The sequence below is a fragment of the Zalophus californianus genome, chromosome 6 (genome assembly GCF_009762305.2).
Source record: "Zalophus californianus isolate mZalCal1 chromosome 6, mZalCal1.pri.v2, whole genome shotgun sequence".
Classification (NCBI taxonomy): Eukaryota; Metazoa; Chordata; class Mammalia; order Carnivora; family Otariidae; genus Zalophus; species Zalophus californianus.
In genome coordinates this window covers 108,659,169-108,685,133 of record NC_045600.1, presented here as the reverse complement: position 1 = coordinate 108,685,133, position 25,965 = coordinate 108,659,169, and the positions used below count along the sequence as shown (strand labels likewise).

At 44.9% G+C, this 25,965-nt stretch overlaps 1 protein-coding gene across 1 annotated transcript in view; it reads right to left on the bottom strand.

The window, feature by feature from the left end:
* The window catches only part of NOX5 (NADPH oxidase 5), a 33,304-nt gene extending 14,637 nt beyond the window's left edge, over positions 1–18,667 (bottom strand). Inside the window, 8 exon segments of the mRNA XM_027569161.2 lie at positions 360–394; positions 397–565; positions 567–600; positions 8,642–8,685; positions 8,687–8,847; positions 13,012–13,159; positions 14,992–15,115; positions 18,618–18,667. Coding sequence (XP_027424962.1) covers positions 360–394; positions 397–565; positions 567–600; positions 8,642–8,685; positions 8,687–8,847; positions 13,012–13,159; positions 14,992–15,115; positions 18,618–18,667 — 765 coding nt within the window.
* Between the last annotated feature and the right edge of the window lie 7,298 nt (positions 18,668–25,965).

Sequence of the window (25,965 nt, the reverse complement as noted above, 5' to 3'; positions counted from 1 at the left end):
CTGTGTTCTCTGTCTGCTGGGAGTCCCGCACGGGAGCCACGCCACCTGCCCTGGGGCCACCACAGGTTGTTGTGAACAGCAAATGGAAAGGGCTTAGCACGGTGACTGTACATAGTTAAGTGCGCAAAATTGCCGGCTGTGTTTTACAGGCTGTGTGACTATGGACAAGTCACTGCCCCTCTCTGGGCCTCAGTGTCCACCGAGTATTGATCGACGCAGCTGACGTCTGAGGTACCCTTCTGCCCTGGCACTCCGGGAGTCCACGTGTGGGTCCCTTCGGCTATGAGGAACCTGCGTCAGCATCCCGCCACCCCCCCCACCCCCGCCCACTTCCCAGCATCGTGCCCGCGGAGTCCTACCGCGATGAAGCTACAGTCGACGTTGAGGCACTGGCACAGCCTTTGGCCACCATGACGCAGGGGCCGGGGGCCCGGTGCGCACTGGCCACCAGCGCGAAGAGCAACACGTGGAGGCCCGCGTCGGCGGCCAGACAGAGCAGGTGGCTGCGGTGGTTGGACCAATAGGCAGAGGTCAGAGGGCGGGCACGGTGCCGGCGCGGTTGGGCGGCGGGGGGCAGGGGGCATCAGCCTGTGGGTAGCGCTGCGAGAGAGGGGCTCTGCTCAGAGGCACGGGCCAGGTGGGCTGCCGAGGGGGCAATCCGCTTGGGGTGTGGCGGGCAGCACCCGAGTGGGAACCTAGAGACCCCACGCCCACCATAACCCACCAACTTTCAGGAGCCTCGGGGCAAGCGGCTGGCTTCCCTTTCTAGAAGGAAACAGAGAGGTCAAGCAACTTGCTCAGAGTCATACAGCTAGGCAAGGCCAAGATGGAACTCCCATCTGTCTGATGACATAATCACGGCTGTTTCTATTACTTCCCTTACTTACCAAATGTAGGGGGGGAGGGAAAGGCAATCGAAAAGGATGGAAAAACCTGAGATGTGTTGTGGTAAATAACCCACAAGTAAGCTAATACACAAAAAGAATAAACTACAGGGGGGCGGAGCAAGATGGCGGAGGAGTAGGAGACCTAGATTTTGTCTGGTCTCAGGAATTCAGCTGAATAGGGATCAAACCATTCTGAACACCTACGAACTCAACAGGAGATCGAACAGGAGAGTAGCAACAACTCTCTGAACAGAGAAGCGACCACTTACTGGAAGGTAGGACGTGCGGAGAAGTGAATCCGAGGCGATATTCGGGAGGATAAACGGCGGGGGAGGGGCCTCCGCCGGCCGCTTCTGGCAAGTGCTAGAGCCGCGGAGCACAAAATCGGACCTTTTAGAAGTTGGCTCGGCGGAGGGACGTCGCTGCAGTGGCTAAGCGGGGGGTGGAATCCTCCCGGGACAGTGTGGTCTCAGGACCCTTGGGGTCACAGAGAGACCGGGGGTGCCTGAGTGCGGCAGAGCTCCCAGGTGTCGGGGCGGGGAAGCCGGCTGCAGATACGGAGCAGAGTCGCGGGCTCTCAGCTCGGGGTTGCCATAAACTGTGATCTGCGGCCCAGTCGGGGCACGGCTCCCCCAGCAAGGACCCAACAAGCAGCAGATCCGGGGAGACTCCCCTTCCTTCCCGGGGAGGAGCGGTGCGGGAACGCACTGCAGGGATCTGCTGGATTTGGAGACTCCGAGCGGGGTCGGGTGCCAGAGATAGCAACGCTCGATCACAGGCCGGGTGAGCATGGAGAGCGGCCGGAGACCGGGGACACGGGAGTGACTGCTTTTCTCTGGGGGCGCACTGAGGAGTGGGGCCCTGAGTTCTCGGCTCCTCCGGGCGGAGACTGGGAGGCCGCCATTTTCGCCCTGGTCCTCCAAAGCTGTGCCGAGAGCTTGCAGGGAACAAAAGCTCCTGAGAGCAAACTGGAGCAGCTTCCTTAGCCCGGACCGACAAGGGCGGGGCAATTCCGCCTCCGGCAAAGACATTTGGAAACCACAGCAACAGGCCCCTCCCCCAGAAGATCAACACAAACAGCCAGCAAGCCAAGACCAAGTTGATCGATCAAGGAGAATAGGAGAACTCCAGCGCTAGGGGAATACTGCACATAGATTCATGGCTTCTTTTTTTTTTTTTTTTTTTTTTTTTTTTACCATGATTCATTATTTCATCAAAGTTAATTTTTGTTGACTTTTTTTTATTTTTCTTTTTCCCTTTTTCAACCAACATCTTATAAATCCCTTTTTTTTAAAAAAAAAAATTTTTTTTTTTCATTTTTAGAGTCATATTTTATCCCTTCATAGTAGTTATCCTTGTTTTTGGCATATATGTATAAGTTGTTCTCTCTTTAAAATTTTGAGGTACAGTTTCTTCTAACAGATCAAAATATACCCTAAATCACTAGTGTATGGCTTTGTTCTAGTCTCCTGCCTGATCACATTCTCTCCCTTTTTCCTTTTTTTTTTTTTTTCCTTAAATCTTCTTTCTTTTTTCAAACAACTTATCTTACCAAGTCCTTTTATAAAATCTTTTATAATTTTCATCTTTACAGTCATCTTCCATCCCTTCATTGTATCAACCCTTATTTTGTACATATATGTCTTTCTTCCTTTAAAATTTTAGGAGGCACTTTTTTCTAACAGACCAAAATACGCCCAAAATCTAGTGTGTGGCACTGATCTATGCACTAGCCTGATCATATTTGATCATATTCTGCCTTTTTTGAATTGTTTTGTTTTTGTTTTTATCTTTTTTTTCTTTTTTTTTTCTTTTTCTCTTTCTTTTTTCTTTCTTTCCCTTTCTTTTCCCCTGGTTTCAGGTCTTTTCTGATTTGTATACAGTATATTTGCTGGGGACGTAGTAAACCTGTTAGCCTTTTGTTCTCTCATTCATCTATTCTCCTCTGGACAAAATGACAAGACGAAAGAAATCACCTCAGCAAAAAGAACAAGAGGTAGTACCGTCAGCCAGGGACCTACTCAATACGGACATTAGTACGATGTCGGACCTAGAGTTCAGAATCATGACTTTAAAGATACTAGCTGGGCTTGAAAAAAGCGTGGAAGTTATTAGAGAAACCCTTTCTGGAGAAATAAAAGAACTAAAATCTAACCAAATCGAAATCAAAAAGGCTATTGATGAGGTGCAATCAAAAATGGGGGCACTAAATGCTAGGATAAATGAGGCAGAAGAGAGAATCAGCGATATAGAAGACCAAATGATAGAAAATAAAGAGGCTGAGAAAAAGAGAGAGAAACAACTACAGGATCACGAGGGCAGAATTCGAGAGATAAGTGATATGATAAGACGAAACAACATTAGAATAATTGGGATCCCAGAAGAAGAAGAGAGAGAGAGAGGGGCAGAAGGTATATTGGAGCAAATTATAGCAGAGAACTTCCCTAATGTGAGGAAGGAAACAGGCATTAAAATCCAGGAGGCACAGAGAACCCCTCTCAAAATCAATAAAAATAGGTCAACACCCCGACATCTAATAGTAAAACTTACGAGTCTCAGAGACAAAGAGAAAATCCTGAAAGCAGCTCGGGAGAAGAGATATGTAACCTACAATGGTAGAAACATTAGATTGGCAACAGACCTATCCACAGAGACCTGGCAGGCCAGAAAGGACTGGCAAGATATCTTCAGAGCACTAAACGAGAAAAATATGCAGCCAAGAATACTATATCCAGCTAGGCTATCATTGAAAATAGAAGGAGAGATCAAAAGCTTCCAGAACAAACAAAAACTAAAAGAATTTGCAAACACGAAACCAGCCCTCCAAGAAATATTGAGAGGGGTCCTCTAAGCAAAGAGAGAACCTAAAAGCAGCAAAGAGCAGAAACGAACACAGACAACAGACAGTTAACAGTCACCTTACAGGTAATACAATGGCAGTAAATTCATACCTTTCAATAGTTACCCTGAATGTAAATGGGCTAAATGCCCCAATCAAAAGACACAGGCTATCAGATTGGATTAAAAAACAAGACCCATCAATATGCTGTCTGCAAGAGACTCATTTTACACCCAAAGACACCCCCAGATTGAAAGTGAGGGGGTGGAAAACCATTTACCATGCTAATGGACACCAAAAGAAAGCTGGGGTGGCAATCCTTATATCAGACAAACTAGATTTTAAAACAAAGACTGTAATAAGAGATGAGGAAGGACACTATATCCTACTTAAAGGGTCTATCCAACAAGAAGATCTAACAATTGTAAATATCTATGCCCCGAACATGGGAGCAGCCAATTATATAAGCCAATTAATAACAAAAGCAAAGAAACACATTGACAACAATACAATAATAGTGGGGGATTTTAACACCCCCCTGACTGAAATGGACAGATCATCTAAGCAAAAGATCAACAAGGAAATAAAGATGTTAAATGACACACTGGACCAAATGGACTTCACAGACATATTCAGAACATTCCATCCCAAAGCAACGGAATACACATTCTTCTCTAGTGCCCATGGAACATTCTCCAGAATTGATCACATCCTAGGTCACAAATCAGGTCTCAATCGGTACCAAAAGATTGGGATCATTCCCTGCATATTTTCAGACCACAATGCTTTGAAACTAGAACTCAACCACAAGAGGAAAGTCGGAAAGAACTCAAATACATGGAGGCTAAAGAGCATCCTACTAAAGAATGAATGGGTCAACCAAGAAATTAAAGAAGAATTAAAAAAATTCATGGAAACCAATGAAAATGAAAACACAACTGTTCAAAATCTTTGGGATACAGCAAAGGCAGTCCTGAGAGGAAAGTATATAGCAATACAAGCCTTTCTCAAGAAACAAGAAAGGTCTCAAATACACAACCTAACCCTACATCTAAAGGAGCTGGAGAAAGAACAGCAAAGAAAGCCTAAACCCAGCAGGAGAAGAGAAATCATAAAGATCAGAGCAGAAATCAATGAACTAGAAACCAAAAGAACAGTAGAACAGATCAACGAAACTAGGAGCTGGTTCTTTGAAAGAATTAACAAGATTGATAAACCCCTGGCCAGACTGATCAAAAAGAAAAGAGAAATGACCCAAATCAACAAAATCATGAATGAAAGAGGAGAGATCACAAGCAACACCAAAGAAATACAAACAATTATAAGAACATATTATGAGCAACTCTATGCCAGCAAATTAGATAACCTGGAAGAAATGGGTGCATTCCTAGAGATGTATCAACTACCAAAATTGAACCAGGAAGAAATAGAAAACCTGAACAGACCTATAACCACTACGGAAATTGAAACAGTCATCAAAAATCTCCCAAGAAACAAAAGCCCAGGGCCAGATGGCTTCCCAGGGGAATTCTATCAGACATTTCAAGAAGAATTAATACCTATTCTCCTGAAACTGTTCCAAAAAATAGAAATGGAAGGGAAACTTCCAAACTCATTTTATGAGGCCAGCATTACCTTGATCCCAAAACCAGACAAAGACCCCATCAAAAAAGAGAATTACAGACCAATATCCTTGATGAACATGGATGCAAAAATTCTCACCAAAATACTAGCCAATAGGATCCAACAGTACATTAAAAGGATTATTCACCACGACCAAGTGGGATTTATTCCTGGGCTGCAAGGCTGGTTCAACATCCGCAAATCAATCAACGTGATACAATACATTAACAAAAGAAAGAACAAGAATCATATGATCCTCTCAATAGATGCAGAAAAAGCATTTGACAAAGTACAACATCCTTTCTTGATCAAAACTCTTCAGAGTATAGGGATAGAGGGTACATACCTCAATATCATAAAAGCCATCTACGAAAAACCTACAGCGAATATCATTCTCAATGGGGAAAGGCTGAGAGCTTTTCCCCTAAGGTCAGGAACGCGGCAGGGATGTCCACTCTCACCACTGCTATTCAACATAGTATTAGAAGTCCTAGCCACAGCAATCAGACAACAAAAAGAAATCAAAGGCATCCAAATCGGCAAAGAGGAAGTCAAACTCTCACTCTTTGCAGATGATATGATACTTTATGTGGAAAACCCAAAAGACTCCACCCCAAAACTGCTAGAACTCATACAGGAATTCAGTAAAGTAGCAGGATATAAAATCAATGCACAGAAATCAGTGGCATTCCTATACACCAACAACAAGACAGAAGAGAGACAAATCAAGGAGTCTATCCCATTTACAATTGCACCCAAAACCATTAGATACCTAGGAATAAATCTAACCAAAGAGGCAAAGGATCTGTACTCAGAAAACTATAAAATACTCAGGAAAGAAATTGAAGAAGACACAAAGAAATGGAAAAACGTTCCATGCTCATGGATTGGGAGAATCAACATTGTGAAGATGTCAATGCTACCTAGAGCAATCTACACATTCAATGCAATCCCCATCAAAATACCATCCACTTTTTTCAAAGAAATGGAACAAATAATCCTAAAATTTGTATGGAACCAGAAGAGACCCAGAATAGCCAGAGGAATACTGAAAAAGAAAAGCAAAGCTGGTGGCATCACAATTCCGGACTTCCAGCTCTATTACAAAGCTGTCATCATCAAGACAGTATGGTACTGGCACAAAAACAGACACATAGATCAATGGAACAGAATTGAGAGCCCAGAAATGGACCCTCAACTCTATGGTCAACTTATTTTTGACAAAGCAGGAAAGAATGTCCAATGGCAAAAAGACAGTCTCTTCAACAAATGGTGTTGGGAAAATTGGACAGCCACATGCAGAAGAATGAAACTGGACCATTTCCTTACACCACACACAAAAATAGACTCCAAATGGTTGAAAGACTTAAACGTGAGACAGGAGTCCATCCAAATCCTAAAGGAGAACACAGGTAGCAACCTTTTCGACCTTAGCCGCAGCAACTTCTTCCTAGAAACATCGCCAAAGGCACGGGAAGCCAGGGCAAAAATGAACTATTGGGATTTCATCAAGATAAAAAGCTTCTGCACAGCAAAAGAAACAGTCCACAAAACCAAAAGACAACCGACAGAATGGGAGAAAATATTTGCAAATGACGTATCAGATAAAGGGCTAGTATCCAAAATCTATAAAGAACTTATCAAACTCAACACTCAAAGAACAAATAATCCAATCAAGAAATGGGCAGAAGACATGAACAGACATTTCTCCAAAGAAGACATCCAAATGGCCAACAGGCACATGAAAAAGTGCTCAACATCGCTTGGCATCAGGGAAATCCAAATCAAAACCTCAATGAGATACCACCTCACACCCGTCAGAATGGCTAAAATTAACAAGTCAGGGAACGACAGATGTTGGCGGGGATGTGGAGAAAGGGGAACCCTCCTACACTGTTGGTGGGAATGCAAGCTGGTGCAACCCCTCTGGAAAACAGTATGGAGGTTCCTCAAACAGTTAAAATTAGAGCTACCGTTCGATCCAGCAATTGCACTACTGGGTATTTACCACAAAGATACAAATGTAGGGACCCGAAGGGGTACATGTACCCCAATGTTTATAGCAGCAATGTCCACCATAGCCAAACTGTGGAAAGAGCCAAGATGCCCATCGACAGATGAATGGATAAAGAAGATGTGGTATATATACACAATGGAATATTATGCAGCCATCAAAAGGAATGAGATCTTGCCATTTGCAACGACGTGGATGGAACTGGAGGGTGTTATGCTGAGTGAAATAAGTCAATCAGAGAAAGACATGTATCACATGACCTCACTGATATGAGGAATTCTTAATCTCAGGAAAGAAACTGAGTGTTACTGGAGTGGTTGGGGGTGGGAGGGATGGGGTGGCTGGATGATAGATATTGGGGAGGGTATGTGCTACGGTGAGCGCTGTGAATTGTGCAAGACTGTTGAATCACAGATCTGTACTTCTGAAACAAATAATGCAACATATTTTAAGAAAAAAGAAAAAGAAGAAGATAACAGGAGAGGAAGAAAAGGGGAGTATGTCAGAGGGGGAGACGAACCATGAGAGATGATGGACTCTGAAAAACAAACTGAGGGTTCTAGAGGGGAGGGGGGTAGGGGGATGGGTTAGCCTGGTGATGGGTATTGAGGAGGGCACGTTCTGCATGGAGCACTGGGTGTTATGAACAAACAATGAATCATGGAACACTGCACCAAAAACTAATGATGTAATATATGGTGATTAACATAACAATAAAAATTAAAAAAAAAAAAAAAAAAAAAAAAAAAAGAATAAACTACAAAAGCGGGCCTTTTCAGAGCTTGGAGTCAGACAAACTTGGGTGTGTCGTTACACCCCGTCTATTTTATTTTCCTCCATAGCTCTGTTCAATTTAGCACTTCTCTAGTTTATGCATTTGTTTATCGGCATAAATTACTTATAAATTAACAGTGCCTCCTGCTCGACCAAGTTGAATAAATGTCTGCCTCTGCTAATTATTTGTGTGATCCTAGGTAAGTTACTTGGGGTGAGGTAACTAATTTCCTTTTGCGCGTTGCTATAAAATGCACTGGTATATTTGTAAAAATGCCCAGCCCACTGTAGGTGCTTAGCACTGTGAAGTTGATTCTGAAAAGACACTGTAAAGCGGAGACATGACCATAGCTCCCCGCAGAACAGACCTTTGTCCCCTATGAGAAAGCGGGCGAGGCCGGGGGCGGGGCGGGGTTGAGGGATCCTCGGAGCTTACCCGCCACTCTGCGCACCTGGAATCTAACCTCTACACGGTTGGTGCCCACGCCAGAGACAGGGCCGCACCTGATGGTCAGGTTCTCCATGACCCCGGGGAAGCGCTGTAGCTCGGTTCCGAAGGGGGTCGAAGGTGCTGGCGCGGTTGCAGTCCTTGTTGGCCGACTCCAAGAGCTCCAGTAGCTGGTCCAGCTTCTCGTCCGGCCGCGAGATGGCGCTCTCGCACACGCACGACTGCTGCACGGTGCACAACTCATCCACGATGGAGCCGCTGCCTGTCCCAAGTGGGGATGAAGCCGAGTGGGGGCCTTCCCCGGACCCCACTCTCTACCTGCAGATTCCGCCGTGCCCAACCATTTCATGGAGTGGTGAACTTTCCCTATTCGCCCACCTCCAGTTTTCTGCCAACCACGTCCCTTTCGGGGTATAGACCAGGCAATCAAAGTACATAATATCCCCAGCTCAGAAACCTTCCATGGCTCCCTACTGCCCAGCTCAGTGGAGATAAACTCCTCCCCAAGCATAGAGAATCTTAGCTTTAGTACATGCCTTTCTCCAGAATCTGCAGCCTCGTCTCTTAAGTACTGAGCTTCCAAGACCATCTGCACAGAAGACACACTTGCTTGGGGCCCTGGGTGGCTGTATCAGTTAAGCATCTGACTTGTGATTTTGGCTTAGGTCATGATCTTAGGGTTGTGGGATCGAGCCCCTTGTTGGGCCCACGCTGAGCTTGGAACCTGCTTGAGATTCTCTCCCTCCTTCTCCCTCCCTCTCCCTCTGCCCCTCTCCCCACTGGAGCTCGCTCTCTCTCCAAAAAAAAAAGGGGGGGGGGAGTGGGGGAGAAGATACACTTGCTTAATCTGTAAGGAGCTACATGCCCAGAGCCTCAATTATCCAGAGGCAAATTGTACAGGGGTTGGTGGTGAGGGAAAGTTCCCTGTTGTTCTCTAACTTGTAGCAGATCTTGCTTTTCCATGTTGTCCTGGGAGGTCAGAGCTGGGCCCCCAGGTCCAGTCATGTGGTCTTACATGAACATGAGTGACTAAAGGTGTGATGGGTCAAGGAAGCCAAATCTACCCATCAAGATGAGATTTGGGCCATTTTTTCTGTGTATTTTTCCACTCTGCATGAGCAGCAGGGCCCATGATTAATGAACTCTTGGCCTGATTTGGATGCAGACACACATAAGGTAGCTTCATGTTTCTGCCCCTTACTAACTGTGATGATGGGCTGTAAGTCCTTCGGAGTGGCAAACCTTACTTTGCTCATCTATAAAATGGGGATAATTCCCCCCTTTCAGAACTGGCTCAAGGATAACAATTATAAAGCACTTACTGCAGTATCTGGAAGAAGGTAGCTGCATATAAATGGAAAGCCTTATTGGTATTTTGATCATCATAAAAGCCCAAGCCAAAGTCTGTAATCACATGACAGTGCAGAATCTAAGGTACCACTCTCCAGTCACGCCTCCTGTCCTTCAGCATTCCCAGTCAAGAGCCACCATGCAACAGGTTTCTAACTGCATCGAGAGTCCCTCCCCTGCTGCCTTCACACCCTCTCATCCATCCGGCTTTATTCTCTCCTTGGCTAGTTTCAAATCCAGGGTCCCCCTTCGCTATTATCCTCATACACACATTCCTCTTCCTTGGCCTGCTGTCCTCTATTCCAGTGACCTAAACGTATCCCATCCCTGAGTTAATCTAGCCACCTGTTCTTTCCCTTCCTGCACCAGGGCAGCTGATAGAACATTCTTGAAGAAAAGCTTTCAAGAGAGCAGGAAGCTTTGATCCCCAGCCACAGCAAGGCCTTCAACTTGCCTGGCAACTTTCTCCTGCTTCTCTTGTAAGGTCACTCTCCTACTGCCTGCAAGGACCACTTCTCACCTCCGTGTGCATCCACTCCCCGCCTGGCTCTCAGAGAAAACAGAAGCCACTGGAAGGGAATGCCCTCTAGTTCCTCCCATAAAACTACAAATCTCCTTCCACCTGCCCTGTTCTGCCTTCCTCCCCACCACTGCCTGCAAGGAGAAGGTGAGTGTGCTCTTTTTCTTGTCACAAACCAGCCTCTCAGGAGTGAGCAAAGTTTGGTGGTCAGGAAGCAGTCAGTAAGGACTGTCCCATGCAGACTGGGGCGGGGTGGTCTGAGAAAGATGTTCAGGAAGCGGGTGTGGCCAACTGCCTGTGTACTAGGGGAAGGGGGCCAATTTGGGGAATGGGTTCCGGGAATGAGGTCTGGCTAGATTGAGTCAGGTGGAACTGGGAGCTAACGAAACCCCATAGGACAGAGGGCCCTGCCCAGGAGCAGGCCTGCAGCTAGGCTGAGCTTTTCAGGATGCAAATCCAGCCCAGTGACCTCTCTGCTCAACACTCTTCAGTGGCTCCCCGTGGCTAATTGTACTGAGACCAAACCTTGGCCACCAAGGCCTGTCCAGTCTGGCCTCACCCATCATCCCCGTCTCACTGGGTGCCTCTCTCCAACTGGAGTGCTCCTTCCTCTGATGACTCCAGGCACTCAGCGATGCTTGATGCCCCACAGTTGCCAAAGAAAAGAACAGAAAAGAAAAAAAGTGGTGGGAATGGGGAGACAATGAAATTCTCCATTGTGGTAATGGGGTTTGAATAACCAGTAATAAATAACTGCTAGCACTTATAAAGGTGTGGTGGGCACTGTTCTGAGTCTACATAAGCTAACAAATTTAATCCTATCAGCCTCATGAGTGTAGACTGTTATTATAACCATTACTCGCATATGAGAGGTAGAGAAACTGAGGCACAAAGAAGTTAAGTGACTTGCCCCAGGCTCCGTGATTACTAATAAGTGGTGGAGCTGAACTTTGGCAGCCTGACCTCCAGGTCAGAGATCTGAACTCCTAGGCTGTGCTGCACAGGACACAGGGTCACATATGTACAAAGGGTGGGATGGGACATGGTCACAGAAATTGATGCTGTAAACACACTGAGTTACCAATTCATACACACTAGGGTGGCTACTATTGTTTTTTAAAGATTTTATATATTTATTTGAAAGAGAGAGAGAAAACAAGAGAAAGAGCATGACCAGAAGGGGAGGGTCAGAGGAGAAGCAGACTCCCTGCTGAGCAGGGAGCCCAATGTAGGGCTTGATCCCAGGACCCTGGGATCATGACCTGAGCCAAAGGCAGACGTTTAACCGACTCAGTAGGGGGGTACTATTAAAAAAGAGAAACAGAAATAACAAGTCAAATGAGTGATTGGCACAGGATGTGGAGAAACTGGAACCTGTGCGTTGCTGGTGGGAAGGGAAAATGGTATAACCTTGTGGAAGAATACGGCATTCCTTGAATGATTAAAAATAGAACTACCATATGATCCGGTAATTCCACATCTGGGTATTTACCCCAAAGAATGGAAAGCAGGGTTCCAAAGACCCACACTTGTGTTCACAGCAGCATTATCCGCAGTAGTCAGGAGGTGGAAACAACCCAAACGTCCACTGACGGATGGATAAACAAAATATGGTATCATACAATGAAATATTGTCCAGCCTTAAAAAAAGAACTAAATCCTGTCACGTGATACGACATGGTGAACCTTAAAGACATTATGCTAAGTAAAATAAGCCAGATACAAAAGGGCAAGTATTACATGATTCCACTCATATGAGATACCTAGAGTAGTCAAATTCTTAGAGACAAAAAGGAGAGAGTGGTTGCCAGGAGCTGGGGAGGGCAGAATAGGAGCTGGCGTTGAGAACAGGAGCTAGTGTTGAGTGGGTATAGAGTTTCAGTTTGTAAAGATGAAAAAGTTCTGTGGGTGGATGGTGGTGATGGTTGCCCAACAATGTGAATTCACTTAATGCTGTTACACTGACACTTAAAAAAACAGTTAAAGTGGTAAATTTAATGTTATGTATACTTTGCTACAGTAAAAATGAGGTTAGAAAGCAATATAGTCTTACACGAACAAGTGTTTATATCGTTTAGCAAGAAAAGGCAGTATGTATGGTGTAATCCCATTTAAAAAAAATGTGTGGGGCTGTGTACAGAGAAACAGAGACAGAGAGATCAATTAGAAGGCAGTATAGAAAACTGTTACGGGTGATTTTGGCTTTCTTCTTTAAACCATTCTGTATTGCCTAAAATGTTCTCAGTGGACATATGTTATCATAATAAGGAAAAAGAAATAAAGCAATTTCTTTTTTCAAACTTTCAAAAGAAGTTCAGGCTTCTGGTGATCGAATCAAGGGCATTTGTCTCCTGGGCCAGAGTGGCGCCTTCTCCCACGTCTCCACAGAAGGGAGGCAGTGGTCAGACAGAGAGATGGGGCGCGGGCACGCAGAGGGGGCGAGCCATCAGCCTGGTCTAGAGAAGACAGTCACTGAGGTGGGCGGATCCCTTTGCCCCTCCCACTGAGGCCGCCCCCGCCCGCCCGCCCGCCCGTCAGTCCCTCCGGAGCCCTTACCATCCACGTACACCTGGAAGAGGAATTTGAGTTTATCCATGGGGTTGCCGTGGATGAGCAGGGTCAGCGCCTCCAGCAGCTCCTGGAGGGTGATGGTGCCGCCTCCATCGGGGTCAAACAGGGTGAAGAATGTCTTGGCAAAGAAGGACTGTGGCCAGAAAAGGGCGGGAGATGGGCACAGTGTAGCCTCGGCGCTTGGGCTTTGGAGGCCCGCAGGGTGTGCGCGCATGCGCTGTGGGGTGGGGGGCCTCACGCAGGCCCCCAGTGCTTGCGCACCGGGTGTGATCGCCCCGCTTGGCCACACCAGGGGGTGGTGTCCCCGGCCCCTCCTGTTGGCCTAGAGCAAGTTTGGACTTCCGTGGAAGAAAGGTTCAGATCCCAGCAGTGAAGCTGGGCTTGTGTCCGGGCCTCAGGACCCCTGCTTGCCCCTCACCCTTGGTCATTTGTACAGGCTCTCTGTCCCCTACATGCCCGTCACCCCCATCAGCCTTGCAGTCCAGACCCCTCAACATGCAAATTGCAGGCTCCCCCTGCAGGCTCCTGCCAGGTCCTGTCTCACCCGCCTTGGAATGAACACAAGGGACAAGCGAACCAGGAAGTTCTTAGAGGGTAGATGGCACTTGAGCACCTGGATCGTCCCGGGACTTATTGTTGAGGCTCCTTGCGCTTACACTTCAGGCTGATTCTTAAGCTCCTATTCACTCACTCTATTCATTCATTCATTCACTCATTCATTCATTCATTCATCCATTCATTCAGCAATCATGTCCTGCACTGCCCCGACTTGCCAGGCCTGGTGTTAGGCCCCCAGCACAGAAATTAAGACAGGCGGGGTCAGTGCCCCAGCTATGCCGGCCCGGGAGGCTCCCCTCAAGGCAGGGAGAGGGGCCCGCAGGGCTTCATGTCTGACCTAAGAAATCATGAGGAGTTCACAAGCAGGAAGTGGGGACCGAAGTCTGCTGTAGACACTCACCCTTCTTCGGCTCTCCTCTTTCTTTCCTGGATCCCTGGATCCCTTTATCACTCTCTAACATCCGGAGTGGTCTCTATCTTAAGGTATATTACAGCGTCCTGTTAAGAGTGTATTGGGAGGCCTGGGTGGCTCAGTTGGTTAAGCATCTGCCTTCAGCTCAGGTCATCATCACAGGGTCCTGGGATCCAGCCCAAGTCAGACTCCCTGCTCAGCAGGAAGTCAGCTTCTCCCTCCCCCTCCATCCCCCCTGCTCATGCTCTCTCTCTCAAATAAATAAAATCTTCAGAAAAAAAAAAAAAAAAGACTAATGTATTGTTAGGCAGAATGTCTTTTTTTCCTTCCCCATGTTTACTATGGAAGGAGGCATGGCATTTAGAGTTCTTAGCAGTATCCCTGCTACCAGCAAGTGAGGGGCCCTCTGATCCAAATAGGGACATGCAAATGCTCATTGGCTCGCCCCTATCAAGGACGCAGGCCACCACCAGATGCCAGCCCATGAAACGTGTGGGGAGAAGTTAACATTTGCAGCCTCACTCCCCCCATGTCTCTGCGGATGTCTCCCCTGTTTGTGGGACATGCAGGCTCCTCCAGGAATGGGCAGAGAACTTACGAAATGAGAGCGGGTTTGGAAATGGGGTGGGAGTTTCATGGATATAAATCATTGAGAAGCTTATTTCTTGGAAGGAGACTTACAGACATCATAGCGTCAACTCTGCCCATGAGGCTAGTGGAAAATATGAGGCCAAAAACATTTCTTGAGATCTGGCAAGCTCCTGATACCCAACTTTACATGTTGTTTTGAAGACCCCAGGAGGCACGGCTACCAGAGAGATGGGAGGGCATCAGGAACAGAGACTGAAACGCTCAGATCCTGCTTAGAGGTGGGGCCGGAAGCCCTGAGGAAGCCCCGGGGGCGATCTTTCCCTCCTTGTGAGGTACTGTGTCCCTGAGAGCCAGATTGCTCCTCTGTTATGAACGCAGGGCCCACTTCCGGAGTGGACACTTGCCTCGTTCACATTCAGGGCTGCTTTGAATTGTTGCAGGTTGATCTCCCAGTCTTTTCCCACAATGCTCTCAAACTGGTGTGTCACCCACTGAATCCACGTGGCATCTTCCTCAGTACTCATGGCACTGGAAGAAAAGGAGACAGGTTTATGGGTTTGGGGTGGCCAAGGGCTCCTGGTGGTTCCAGGATGTGTGCCTTTTTCTAACTAGGGCCTCGGCCTTCCATAGGTTGGATCAGCTTTGCCCATGGGAGAGGAGTCTCCCCAAGACTGCTTCTTCTTTACGTCCCTAAGTACCTGTCTCTTTCTTCCATCTGGCATCAGTCAGCCTGGACTCATGGCTCTTTAGGTTCTGGAATGATAGGGTCGCAGTGAGATGGAGCCCAAATTGTGGACCTGAATTCAGAGAGTGGCACACTCTGGGAATGCTATTAACATGATGACAATATTCCCCACCTCACATTTACAGAGCTCTTCACTGTTTTCCAGATACTTCCCACCCACGACTTTGTTTGGTCTCTGTCACAACCTGGTGGGTCATGATGTTTTATAGGGAGGAAATAGATTCAGAGAAGATGAGTATTTTAGCGAAATTTATTCAGCCAGTGAGAGAGAGAGTGTGTTCAAATCCAAGGCCAGTGTGTTTTCCATCATGCCCCAGAGCCTCCACCCTCTACTTGAACACTTCTAGAACAAGCCACACCAGGACTCAGACCTCGGGTCTTGATTTTCTGGGCCCAGGGCATATTCTATGATGTTCTAAGGCTATCAGCGAACTGACACCCTCCCAGACGAGCTAACTACATAATGACCTGAACAGAGGTTAGTGATAAATGAGGACACCACTTTCTGTGGCATCAGAACCCAACAAACCAAAAATGAAGCTGTGAGTGAGGATTTATAGGATCTATTACCATAAACTTCTCTCTGAGAGAATGACTTTGCCTGTATCCCATGAGTTCAATAGAACATTAAATGATTTAGCTACAATCAGTCCTCATTATTTGTAGATTCCATATTCACGAATTCACCTGTTTGTTGAAACTTGTTAGTAACCCCCAATCCAATACTTGCAGCATTTTCCCAGACACTGTGGACATGAGCAAAGCAGTGATCAGTTTGAGTTGCCTGATGTACAGGTTCCGAGCTAAGGTTGAATAAGGGGACCCTCTGCCTTCTTGTTTCAGCTCTCATACTGAGAACGAGTGTCCTTTGCATGATCTACTGAGTGCTGCAAGTTTTGAATTTTTGTGCTTTTTGTTGGTTATTTTGCTCTTTATTTTTTTCATTCTTAAAAAAAGTGGTTGTTTTTTTTTTTTTTTGAGTGTGGTTGACACACAATGTTATGCTAGTTTCAGGTATATCTGTAATTAGGCTGTGCTCATTGCAAGTGTAGCTACCATCTATTACCAGGCAACACTGTTACCATATCACTGATTATAGTCCCCACGCTGTACCAGTGATTCTGCTGTTTAAAATGGCCCCAGGAGTGGTGTTGAAATGCCGACTAGTGTTCCTGAGCACAAAAAGGCTGTGACATGCCTTACAGGAAAAATATGTGTATTAGGTAAGCTTTGTTCAGCCGTTGACCATGAGTTCTATGTTAACAAATCAACAATTTATATTTTTAAAGGAGTCTTTAAAAGAATCACACATAAAACAAGATTATATATTGACTGTTTGATAAAAAACACTTTGTGACTAGATGTTGGCAGGAACCTAACCCTGTATTTTCCTGAGGTGCAAAGGCTCAGAATTCCCTAATTCGTTGTTTGAAATGAATTTAGAGGACATAATTGCCATGAATAATGAGAATCAACTGTATTTATACATAAAAATTAAGAATAAACAAGCTAACTTCCACTTAAGAAACCAGGAAAAAAATAATAAAATACACACATCTATCTAGAGATAGACTATTAAATATAAAATCTGAAATTCAGGAACTAGAAAACTAAAAAAGGTCAAAATAATACATTTATTTTTGATAATGGCAATAGTTTCACAGATGTATCCATATTTTAAAAACTCATCAAATTGTTCATTTTAAGTATGCAGTTTATTGTTTATCAATTATGCTCCAATGCAGTGAAAAAAGAAGTTGGGTCTCTGAAAAGTGTACGTAGAAAAGCACAATTAAAGAAAACAAGTGGAAAAAATACAACATTAATATTGAGAAAGGCAATAAAAACAGAGGGGCTACAGACATATGAGCGTCTGGTGCAAATGTTTGGTGAATTCAGGGAAATGGGTTGATTTCAAGAAGATGTAACAATCTTAACGGTCCAAAAATCATTTCAGAAATGAGAAAGGCAGTGAAATGTCAGCCCCAGCTTGTTTTTGTAGCCGAGTCCTATCCAGTCTTCAAAGACTAGGCCCAGTGTCAAACTATCTCCGATGGTTTAAAAAAATAATGGTCAGACTCCCAGTTTATTTGACCAAGCTAGCTTTACCCAATCCCGATGTAGAAAGCATGCAAGAAAAGGAAAATTCTAGACAAATGTAACTGGTAGAGATGCAACACTTGAACTAGAATATAACCAAGTTAAATTCTGGAATTTACTTCAAAAAATAATAATCCACATTTATCAGGAAGGACTTCTTCCAGATATACAAGGATAGTTCACTATGAAGAAATCTGTCAACCACCCCCTGCTGTCCAACGGTGCAGAGGTTGGAAGACTAGCAGCCCCCAGGCTGTGATACCTGCCTGTCAGAGACAGGGAGAGCTTGCTAAAATGCCCACTCTGGCTCACCAGTTTTGGGGTGGGACCCAGGAATCTGCACATTTAACGAGCACCCTGGATGTTGGCGACCCATGCCGGCTGGTCCACGCTCTCACCTAGAAGTTAAACAGCCCCACTTACTTTACCTCTCGGGATCCACAGGAAGTCATTCCACAAAGAAGAGAGAACTCTGGGAAGTAGGCTGCGTGCAAGTGCTAACCCAGGGAAGGTGGGGATGGGGTATCTGGTGTGCACTTCCCTCTTCTAGGAAATGTTAGTGTTTCGGGCCTACAGAAGGAGAAGAAATTCTGGGAAGCTGGTGGAGAAGAGGCTGGAACAGCTGGCAGGAAGAAGGGAGGGTGGGATGGGTGGGAAAGAGAAGGTAGCACCAAAGGAGAGAGAACTCCTCAATGAGGAGCTAGGAATCTTCAGATTTCAGAGCTCTGGGGAAACAATGTGCTCAGCAGAGGCCAGAATTTTCCTCAGGAGACCAGGAGTTTAGGTCCAGGCTTGCTTGGCCCTAACTGATCACTGGCCCCACTGCACTCTGGTTTGCTCATCTGCAACACGTTACAAACATCCCTCCAACAGGGGCTGCTATGAGGATCACATGAGATGCTATTTGGGAATGTGCAACTGACAAGCTCTGTACAAATGCTAGATATTGTCATTACTCTGACTAGGCCAATTCCTGATTTTACAGATGTGAAAACGGGCCCAGAGACGTCAGGTGACTTGCCCAAGGTTGCACAGCTTGCTAGTAACCGTGCAAGAGGGGAGCTCAGGTCTCCTGACTTCTGTCCCAGGCAGACAGTCATCCTTTGTAGCTCCCTCACCAAAGGCAAAGAACTCTTGCCTTTCCCTTGTCGCTGGCATGGAAAGCTAGAGAAATGAGCCACTCACCCTCTGCAGCTTTCAGGGTCTGGCTGGGCTGGGTCTTCTGGCCTGCTCATCCTTTCTCCTGTCTTCTAGACCACAGGTCCCAGAGAGGCTGTGGTCTGTACAGCAGCGTGCGTCGTGAAGCCCACAGTTCACCTCACCCCAGCTCCTCCTCTTCCTGACTCTCCTAAAGAGCTGCTCACACCCACAGCCCCTCAGTCATCCATGTACTGGCTAGTGGCCGACTTGATCCAGAGAAATCCCCACAAGGAGCCTGGTGCAAGGGTGGGGCAAGGATTTCACTGGAAAGATGTTGGCTCTCTTCCATCCGGCTGGATACCTTCCCCTTCCATTTCCCCTCCTTCAAGGAGACCAGCAGGTAGGAAATCTAGAAATATACTGTGAAAAAAAGATCACCATCAAGTTGGAGCAGGCTCTGCTCAGCCCTTAATGGGCCAAGTGAGACTTCATCAATCCCAGTGACATTGATTACCAACAGAAATGTTGAAGCACTTACTCTGAGCCATGCACTGTGTTAGGGACTTTACACAGAGTGTTCAATTAAATACAAGACACAGCCCTGTTTGGTGGGTATTATTATCATCACTGCACCAAAGGTGAAAGAGGGGCCCTGAAAGGTGAGTAACATGTCCAGATGGCTTGGCAGGCATTCAGCCATGTTGGGCTGACTTTGGAGACTGCATTTAATGACACGGGGAGCAAAGCTCAGTCCCAACGAATCGAGTAAAATATATTGGACTGGTCCTGTGAAGAGGTTCCCAGTTCAAGGGACCTGGGGAGGGAGGGAAGTCAGTGAGCCCTTCTGGCCAAAAATCTAAGAGAAATTATACAGATGCTTAGATAAGGTCACATTGCAACTAAAATTCAAAGTGCTTTTTACTTTTTGTCCTGCCTGGCAAGACATCAGCCGAGGCTGATAACCCTGGACGTCTGTTGCAGATTTGGACCCCCGACGGGTGATTTTAGATGTCTCTTGCTAATTTCCAAAATGAGGGAAATAATAACTGTTTTGTTTTATCTTAAAGCAGGCAAGTTGGTAGAAGAAATTTCTTCGATTATGTGGCCCCTGGTGGGGTACTTTCAAGGACTCCTTGGATTGTAGTTCTGTCTGGACTCCAGAGTCATCAGGGGCTCACCTGATGCCCCTTTGCTGTCACCCATACTCCTCTGCGCACAGGCTCAGCCAGTTCTCACTGAGCTAGTCCCAAGGCAATGTAAGATCTGCAGAACCAGGGTGATCTGGTGATCTCTGAAAACTCTCTATTCTGACTTGGCAAGAGACAAAATTCACTGGGTCCAGATGATTTAAGACAGCATCAGAGACGATAAAGAACATCTGTTTCTCTTTCAAGGGTGACAGAGTTTGTGCTGTGATGATAGCATTTGAGAAATTCAGCCCCATGATCTTGGTTTAGGTTTGACGTGTTTTCCTTAAAATCAGGATTGGAAAGACCTTCAAGGGCATAGAGTTCAACCAACCTATTTTTTTAGCTTAAGTCCCTCCTCTACCCTACCCCCACCAGACCTGGTAGTCGGCAACCTTGACTTGCACACCTCCAGTCATGGGGTATTCACTTGCTTGGGAAGCAGCAATTTGGGGGCTACTTTGACTATTCAGAGAGTGTTCCTCATGCTAGAGGGAAGAGAGAAATAGGAACTTCTATTAAGTGACTCCAGAAACTACATGTAGGAAATGGAAAATTCTTTGGAAGAAATAAGCAAAGAAAATATGAATTATGCTTTCAAGTCGTGACCAGTTAAGGAAGAGAAGGAAGGAGAAGAGGTGAGGCAGAGCTGTCTGTGCCCTATTGTCATTGTGGTTATCTGTGCATGATTCTCTGTCTACCCCACTGGACTGTGAGCTCCGAAAGGCAAGGTCTCTGGCTCATTAATTTTGAATCCCGGGAAACTAACATGGTGCTCAGTACATAGGGGGCACTCCATACACATTTGTGGAATGAATAAACCTGCCTCCATTTGACAAGTATTTATGAAACACCATGTGCCATGCACAGTCTGGGTATACAGAGATGAGTAAAATAATCCAGCGTGATCAAGGCAGAGACAGAAGAGAGCATCAGGAGGATTTCCCAGTGGAAGTGACTGATCTGAGATGGGTTTTAGAGTGTGGATAGGAGTTTGCCAGGTAGAAAGCAGAAAGGACATTGGGAGCAACCAGAAGATCAAACACAAAGGCATGGAGATGGGAATGCATTCTGCATTCAGGAAGCTGTGAGTAGTTCAGGTCTAACTAAACAATGACATGGGGAAGGACAAGTTTGAAAGCAGAACTGGAACCAGGAGCAGGAAGGTCTAGTATGAGGTGAGCTAAAGAGCGAGGCCCCTGCCCTGATTGCTGGGGAGCCAGTAAAACATATAAAGCAATGGAGCAATGTGATCAAGTAATTGCCAAAGTTCTGACAGATGAAAGTCCAGTTTATCTCCTAGTATATGGACAAAATGCAAATTTTTAGAAGGAGGATGATAAACACTGTGAATATGCATTTTTGAACATGGCTTTCTTCTAACCAACATTTGGGAAGTATACTTTTCCCCCATCAACATTTTTGCATGATTACAAAACTTATAAACATTAATTATAGGAAAACATATAAAAGCACAAAAAAAAGATTTAAAAAAATCACTGCAATCCACCCATCCAGATAAAATCTCTGCTACAACGAAGTGTTCCTTTTTAGTCACGTGCAGAAGGTGGCCCAGCATGGGATTCAGAGGGGAGTAGTTTCTGATGAACCTGTTTGCATGAGCTGGTTTGCTTTTTGAAAGGTAAAATGGAATGGTTTCACTTATGTCAAGGGGTTTCAGCTACGTCACCTCACATGGAGCTGGGAGGCCATAAAGAAGGTGGGCCTCCTGGACATTTCAACAGGTGGAACCATGAACTTCTGAACCTGGCCAAACCGCAAATATTCTAAGGAATCCACCTGAACACCTGCAACTTGTTATAATAAGAGACTTAGCTTACTGAGAGCCTTAGCAACCAATTATACTCAGCCAAGACTTGTTTTCTGCCCCCCAAGCCAATCAAAATTCTTTGTAAACAACATATAAAAACATTCCCTTTTGTCTTTAAAAATTTCTTGACTTTTGTTCCCTGGGAGAGCAGTTTGGGTTGCTGCCTACATCTGTTTCCCCAGAATTCTCAGTTCTGAGAACACAAATAAATGCTTTTGTCTTTATTTTAGCTCAGCCTCTTTTCTGGGTCAACAGCCTTGCAGAAAAGGCTTGGGATGGCAACTGGAAAGAGGAGGAGGAAAACATGGGACTGTTCTTCAGTTCTACCCTTGAACTCTGGTCTGAGCTCTCTGAAAAGAGAGGAGATGTTCTCTCCACTTTTGCAGGGAATTTGGGTGGTTCTGATACCATTTGGGCTCAGGGGTCTTGATTTTTTGGAGGACATCAGCTGCTGAGCAGTGAGAGGAGTTGTCCTTAAGTGGCTGCCATGTGGTAAACATCTCCGGGAGCACCTGGATTTGAGTGGCTGGATTTGAGCAGGCTGGCTTGTGAGCACATGTGATACCAAATGCCCACTGGGAGAAATTCCTGGGGAAAACTGAAAATGGAGTAGGGAGGCCAAGATCCACAATAAGAAAAAGGTGGGTATGAATGCTAATGTTACTTCCTTCACACCCACAAGCCAGAGTCAGAAAAGTAAGAAGCTGCAGTTTGGGGCTTCTGGTTAAGATGGCCTGCAGTTCACTCTTTGAGGACCCCTCATCTGTACCACACACAAAGCAATGAAAGATAAAATACTTTTAAAGATTTAAGACAGTGCTCTGGTGAAGGAAGGTGGAGACCCGGGAGTAGACAGCATGGTCTGAGGATCCTCTGGGTCACATGGAGAGAGGCAGTTCCTCTCCTTGGAGTGCATTTGGGACAGGGGGCTCAACCTCTCCAGGGGTGAGGGACCTGGTGGGGGCCATTGAGCTGCCCCATTCACTAGCATAGGACTCGAAGCCAATTTCTTTTTTTTTTAATTTTATTATGTTATGTTAGTCATCATACAAAACCTCATTAGTTTTTGATGTGGTGATCCACGATCCATTGTTTTCATATAACACCCAGTGCTCCATGCAGTACGTACCCTCCTTAATACCCATCACCAGGCTAATCAATCCCTCCCCCCCCAAAACTCTGTTTCTCAGAGTCCATAGTCTCTCATGGTTCCTCTCTCCCTCCAATTTCCCCCCCGTCATTTTTCCCTTCCTTCTCCTAGTGTCCTCCATACTATTCCTTATGTTCCACAAATAAGTGAAACCATATGATAATTGACTTTCTCTGCTTGACTTATTTCACTTAGCATAATCTCCTCCAGTCCCAACCATGTTGATGTAAAAGTTGGGTATTCATCCTTTCTGATGGCTGAGTAATATTCCATTGTATATATGGACCACATCTTCTTTATCCATTCATCTGTTGAAGGGCATCTTGGCTCTTTCCACAGTTTGGCTGTTGCAGACATTGCCGCTATGAACATTGGGGTGCATATGGCCCTTCTTTTCACTACATCTGTGTCTTTGGGGTAAATACCCAGTAGTGCAATTGCTGGGTCATAGGGTAGCTCTCTTAGAAGAGAAATAATTAAAATTAAAGCAGAGATCAATGAATTAGAAACCAGAAACACAGTAGATCAGATCAACGAAACTAGAAGTTGGTTCTTTGAAAGAATTAATAAGATTGATAAACCACTGGCCAGACTTATCCAAAAGAAAAGAGAAAGGACCCAAATTAATAAAATTATGAATGAAAGGGGAGAGATCACAACTAACACGAAGGAAATAGAAGCAATTATTAGAAATTATTATCAACAACTATATGCCAATAAACTGAGCAATCTGGATGAAATGGAGGCCTTCCTGGAAACCTATAAGCTGCCAAGACTGAAACAGGAAGAAATTGACAACCTAAATAGGCCAATAACCAGTAACGAGATTGAAGCAGTGATCAAAAACCTCCCAAAAAACAAGAGTCCAGGGCCTGATGGATTCCCTGGGGAATTCTACCAAATGCTCAAAGAAGAAATAATACCTATTCTACTGAAACTGTTTCAAAAAATAGAAACAGAAGAAAAACTTCCAAACTCATTTTATGAGGCCAGCATTACCCTAATCCCCAAACCAGGCAAAGACCCCATCAAAAAGGAGAATTTCAGACCAATATCCCTGATGAATGTGGATTCCAAAATCCTCAACAAAATCCTAGCTAATAGGATCCAACAATACATTAAAAGGATCATCCACCATGACCAAGTGGGATTTATCCCCAGGATGCAAGGGTGGTTCAACATTCACAAATCAATCAATGTGATAGAACACATTAATAAGAGGAGGGAGAAGAACCATATGGTCCTCTCAACTGATGCAGAAAAAGCATTTGACAAAAATATAACATCCTTTCCTGATTAAAACTCTTCAGAGTATAGGGATAGAGGGAACATTCCTCAAGTTCATAAAATCCAACTATGAAAAACCCACAGTGAATATCATCCTCAAAGGGGAGAAGCTGAGAGCCTTTCCCTTAAGATCAGGAACACGTCAAGGATGCCCACTCTCACCACTATTGTTCAACATGGTACTAGAAGTCCTAGCAACAGCAATCAGACAACAAAAAGAAATAAAAGGTATTCAAATTGGCAAAGAAGTGAAACTCTCTCTTTTCGCAGAAGACATGATACTTTATGTGGAAAACCCAAAAGACTCCACCCCCCAAATTACAATTATAAGAACTCATACAGCAATTCAGTAATGTGGCAGGATACAAAATCAATGCACAGAAATCAGTTGCTTTCTTATACACTAACAATGCAACTGTAGAAAGATAAATTAGAGAAACGATTCCATTTACAATAGCACCAAAACCCATAAGATGCCTCGGAATAAAGCTAACCAAAGAGGTAAATGATCTATACTCTAGGAACTACAGAACACTCATGAAAGAAATTGAACAAGACACAAAAAGATGGACAAATATTCCATGCTCATGGATCGGAAGAATAAACATTGTTAAAATGTCTATGCTACCCCGAGCAATCTATACCTTCAATGCCATCCCAATCAAAATTCCAATGACATTTTTCAAAGTGCTGGAACAAACAATCCTAAAATTTGTATGGAATCAGAAAAGCCCCCAAATCACCAAGGAAATGTTGAAAAAGAAAAACAAAGCTGGGGGCATCACGTTGCCCGATTTCAAGCTATATTACAAAGCGGTGATAACCAAGACAGCATGGTACTGGCACAAAAACAGACACATAGACCAATGGAACAGAATAGAGAACCCAGATATGGACCCTGAACTCTATGGTCAAATAATCTTTGACAAAGCAGGAAAAAACATGCAATGGAATAAAGACAGTCTCTTCAATATATGGTGCTGGGAAAATTGGACAGCCACATGCAGAAGAATGAAACTCGACCATTCGCTAACACCATTCACAAAGATAAACTCAAAATGGATGAAAGACCTCAATGTGAGACAGGAATCCATCAAAATCCTAGAGGAGAACATAGGCAGTAACCTCTTTGACATCACCCATAGCAACTTCTTTCAAGATACATCTCGAAAAGCTAGCAAAACAAAGGCAAAAATGAACTTTTGGTACTTCATCAAGATAAAAAGTTTCTGCACAGCAAAGGAAACAGTCAAAAAAACAAAGAGGCAACCCACAGAATGGGAGAAGATATTTCAAATGACACTACAGATAAAGGGCTGGTATCCAAGATCTATAAAGAACTTCTCAAACTCAACACCCAAAAAACAAATAATCAAGTCAAAAAGTGGGCAGAAGACATGAAAAGACACTTCTCTGAAGAAGACATACAAATGGCTAACAGACACATGAAAAAATGTTTATCATCATTAGCCATCAGGGAAATTCAAATCAAAACCACATTGAGATACCACCTTATACCAGTTAGAATGGCAAAAATGGACAGGGCAAGAAACAACAAATGTTGGAGAGGTTGTGGAGAAAGGGGAACCCTCTTACACTGTTGGTGGGAATGCAAGTTGGTACAGCCACTTTGGAAAACAGTATGGAGGTGCCTCAAAAATTTAAAAATAGAGCTACCCTATGACCCAGCAATTGCACTACTGGGTATTTACCCCAAAGACACAGATGTAGTGAAAAGAAGGACCATATGCACCCCAATGTTCATAGCAGCAATGTCTGCAACAGCCAAACTGTGGAAAGAGCCAAGATGCCCTTCAACAGATGAATGGATAAAGATGTGGTCCATATATACAATGGAATATTATTCAGCCATCAGAAAGGATGAATACCCAACTTTTACTTCAACATGGTTGGGACTGGAGGAGATTATGCTAAGTG